General features: G+C 45.4%; 1 protein-coding gene across 1 annotated transcript; it reads right to left on the reverse strand.

Annotated features, from left to right (window-relative positions):
- Nucleotides 1-257: 257 nt before the first annotated feature.
- LOC139639383 (post-GPI attachment to proteins factor 4-like) lies at nt 258-2,598 on the reverse strand. The gene has a single exon (XM_071513468.1). The coding sequence runs from the start codon at nt 2,257-2,259 to the stop codon at nt 1,078-1,080; it is 1,182 nt and encodes a 393-aa protein (XP_071369569.1). The 5' UTR covers nt 2,260-2,598; the 3' UTR covers nt 258-1,077.
- Between the last annotated feature and the right edge of the window lie 1,787 nt (nt 2,599-4,385).

The raw sequence follows: 4,385 nt of genomic DNA on the forward strand, positions 1-4,385 counted from the left end.
AAAAAAACACTCAATTCTGACTTTATATCTCGGAATTCTGACTTTTTTTTTTTGCGCAAGAGAAAATAAAAGATATAAAGATATTAATGTGACAAATGTCGGCATTTCACATAAGAAATAAGACAGTACATAGTTATACAAATTAAATGCACATGCACTCAAATATTGCAACAATTTTTGTGAAACTTATTTGTGTTCATCAAAGACAAAAAATTAAAGGCACAATCAGTGAGGCAGATTCGTGCTAGCCTGGTGTGAAGGGTCAATATGAAATGCTCCATATCTCAGTATGGAGGCTTGATAGTGCCACTGCGCTATAGATCTACTGTAGATCACATGGAAGCTGAGGTACTGTCAGTGTGGTACTACTATAGTAATAGTACTCTACTGTACTGTACGGTAGCACATTGCACCACAAAGATGGGTTTAATCCTCATGTGACCGCTTTGTTTCAAAACTGTCTGTAAATATTAATGTAAGTTTAAGGACATGATGGAACAGATAAAGGCCAAAGTCAGTTCCTCTCCTCCGACAGTAAAGTGTCGTCTTTCCCCGGTAACTTTCCTTGTCCAGATTCATCGATCCTCTCTGATCCGTCCAGCAAAACCTTGAGCCCTTCTTCTCCTTCTCCTTCCATGTAACATATCGTCACTGTCAGGTGAAAACATTGTACCAACTGTCAACTTTTCAGAAACTAAGAAAAACAAGCTTTATTTTCAGCTTGACATCCATGCATTTTTGCGTTTATATAATTGGTTTTGAAGAGATTTTACAAACCCAAGGGTTGTAGAATTTTGTCATCCTAATCCTTCAATTGAAGTTACATGCAAATCACCAAAATTGGAGTCAAGAGGTTTTCATTCAGCAGCGAACATATGTTGTCTTGAACAGTAACACAAATGTGTCTTGTCCCAAACTAGAAACACAGATGTGTTGAAAATGACGCATCCTTTTGAAGAGTCTAGAAGGTGATATGGCAGAAACGACAAGGAGAACCAAATGAAGAAGAAACTGAAATCCAGCTCTGTTGCAGTGTTGCACGTCCTCCGTCCGTCTGCTGCTGGTTCTTCTGGCCCGTCAGAGGAGTTTAGGTCTGGACGGGTTGGCCCTGACCGAGGAAAAGGCCCCGATGTGGGTGATGAGGTTGGGCTCCAGACTGTGAGACCTTTCCCCAGGGACGGACCTCGCCATCTGATACAGAACCATGTCTTTGGCGTTCCCCTTGATGCAGAACGACTCATCCAGATACTCTGCCACCCTGAGCGAGGAGTTGCCTGGGAAGAGCATGGCGGGGGTGCAGCACTCGGTGGCCGGAGAGACGGCGTAGAGCTGGGGGGAAAGCCTCCGGACCTCCAGGAGGTAATGCCTTCCCGCCAGCTCCGCCGCCGCCATGATGTACAGGGTGAAGAAGAGAAGGTGGGTGGCGGAGAGCGTGAAAGAGAAGGAGAAAGGGTTCCAGTAGGGAAAGGTCAAGAGGAGGGCTGTTGCTCCGACCAGCCCGAGTCCGATCCACTCCAGGATGCGGTAGGGCTCCGGGTTCCAGTAGCGCTGCAGTCTCTCAGGGTGGTACAGCTTGACGTAAAGAGTCTGGAGGGCAAACCGCCGTGAGAGCAAGTCCTTTATGACGGCGAAGAAGTCCGGTCTCGGCAACGCGTCGTCCTCCAGGACAACAACGTTTTTGGGCCGGACCAGCTCCCATCCCTTGCGGAGGCAATAGACGTAATCCCGCTTCTCCTTCTCGAAGGTGTTGACTCGTTCCCTGCTCCTGCGCTGCTCCTCAGGCGAACGCCGGATCACCCGGAAGTGGTCCTCCAACAAGGAGGCGTCCTCGTTCTCCTGGGGACCGCTTTCCACGTCGCACACCAGCACCTCGGCACACCGGCGCTCCCCGCAGCCGCCCAGTAGGCCGATCAGCCGCTGCATCACCTGGAGCAGGTAGTGGAAGTCCCGCCCCTCGGTTCGCCTGGCCGTCACCACGGTGACCAGCAGCTCAGGATGCTTGGTGAAGCCGGAGGACGCCGCCGTGGAGCCGCTGCGCCAGAACCGCAGAGCCTCCTGGCCTCGGTCGTAGCTGTCCAGCAGAACCTCGTCACTCATCGAGTCCAAATACATGGACTTAATGAAGAAGTACGAGTACAGCAGCCGATGGCAACACAGAGGAAGTATGACGCAAAACATTACAACAGAAAGGACGAGGCCTTGGGTGACGGGGCTGGACCATCGTAAATACTGACTGCCAAACACTCTCCATCGAGGCATTGGGGAAACGGCCGGGAAACGACAACTGGAACAGCAGAGTGATAAATGAGGCTGGGCTGATAACTGCAGCAGAGGGAATGTGGGCAGGGCGGTTTACCACCCCGAGGAAAAGCACCTCTGCACAAACATTTAAGTAACTTCCTGTTTTGGTTATTTACAGTTACTAATAACATCCCAGCCTTCCTTTCCAAAGAGGACAGATGTGGTCAGTGTTTAGGAAATCCACTGTACTTCCCCACAGCAGAATAAAGCGGTGAAACCTGATAAATGTGTAAAATGATAACTCAGACACAAATTCCTTGTAAACAGAAAGGTGAGAGTTCCCGGCTCAGCTCTGGCTGTCTACTTCCTCATTTTTCTGCTTCGACACCTGTAGAAAGATATGGAGGTTTTCAGTTTAACTTTATCACAAAACATGGGAACCTCTGATGTAGTGGTAAATAAGGAGGGTAAAATATGATCTCAGCAACAACAAAAATCAATTACATCTTTTCATCAATGTATTTTTCTCTTGAAACACCATCCTGGCACCATCCTACCTTACGTCACATTACTATAGTAGTACTATACTAAATTTCGTAGCACACATCATATATGATGTGTATGATGATCATATATGATGTGTGCTACATCATACGAAATCACACGAAATTTAGGTCATATCATGTATTTATGTCATACTAAAAAGTGCTGAACACTATTCCGCAAACAAAAAACATTGTACATTGAGTTGAGGTGGGTTTATCCCTCACTACATCCACGCGTGAATAAATAAATACAGTCCAGGTGAATCCTACATGATGGGAACAACGCGGTCTGGACATTTCGGCAGCCTGTATGTCTCCGTCTGTCCCGCTTCAGATACACAACGTAAAGTACAAGCGAAAATACTGCGGATGATGTCGATTTTAATGTTGACACCGATGTTTAATGTCATTTTTGGGCCGGAGCAGTGTGTCCACATCGGATCACAGAATCAAAGATCACCGTGACGCTTTTCCCTTTCTAAGCTGCTGAATAAACTCCAAGGAATAAACAGTTACTGACTGTTTTCAGCGCTGTGTTACAGTTCAGATCGGCAGGAAAACAGAAAGTAGCTCACCTTAACAGCCATGCAGTCGCTTCTGCCATGACCAGTCTCGTTTTCCATGGGAGTTACAGTAATAGAAGCGCAGCTTTTTACCGTAATGTTTCCTACAATAGGCGGCGGGAAATTCCTCCTGACCACTAGATGGCACAACACCATCTGGAAAACAGCTGTTCACATTAACCCTCATCCTACCGACTGGGGTAGGCAGACCCCAGAGCTATACTTTTTGTCATATCTCACAGGTGCTTTATTCTATCATTCCAATTTTTCATGACTTTGTCAATCAATTTGTTCCTCATGACTTCATATCATTGTTTTCTGTTTCTGTTTTAATTCGTGTAAATAAGTGTACATAAATGTATTGGGGTCCTGGGGGACCCCGGTCAAAAGCACCCAATTCCGCCTATGCAGTTTTAATAGATGGAACTATTTATTGAGTTCATGTTTGCCATGGGTCCTAATTTAAAGTATCACACACTATCGGGGGAGGGGGGGGGGGGGGGGGGGGCACTCCGTCAGTAATTTTGAAGGAGACAGACACAGATGCAGCAGACACAGATTTCCTCATGTGCTCTGTGACCCTAAATACTGCTCTTCCTAAGGTAAGATGAGGTTCAAAGTCAGAAATACAATGCATCATTTAATTAACTGTAACTTCCCTAAAATAATAACAACTTGTTAGTTTTTTTCAGATGACATTAATTACATAACTAATAACGTTTTTAGAAGAAATAAGTTAACATTTTGCTATGATGGTTGTTTCTTACAGTAGTTTATTCTTGGGGTCCCTGGGGACCCCAGTCGGTAGTCCTTGTATGTTAAATATGTTGGTGGGATGATGGTTAATATGCAACAGTTAACATGAATAGAGCATTTAACACTGTAAGGCTCTCAGGCATTTCTAAGATACAAGCTCACCCTGAATATATGGACATATACAGAACCCATTGATAAATGTAAGTAAATATATAAACAACATCATCGTCATAAACAACAAAAACGATCAAGACAACAACAATAATAATAGTCATCATCA

The sequence above is a fragment of the Centroberyx affinis genome, unplaced genomic scaffold (assembly GCF_046629955.1).
Source record: "Centroberyx affinis isolate AG114_WGS23_722 - 3 ecotype Tasmania unplaced genomic scaffold, CSIRO-AGI_Caff_v1 ptg007197l_1, whole genome shotgun sequence".
Classification (NCBI taxonomy): domain Eukaryota; kingdom Metazoa; phylum Chordata; class Actinopteri; order Beryciformes; family Berycidae; genus Centroberyx; species Centroberyx affinis.

Bases quoted from the DNA above. Each gene is read 5' to 3' on its own strand.
- LOC139639383 (XM_071513468.1), bottom strand. From the start codon at position 2,259: ATGCCTCGATGGAGAGTGTTTGGCAGTCAGTATTTACGATGGTCCAGC.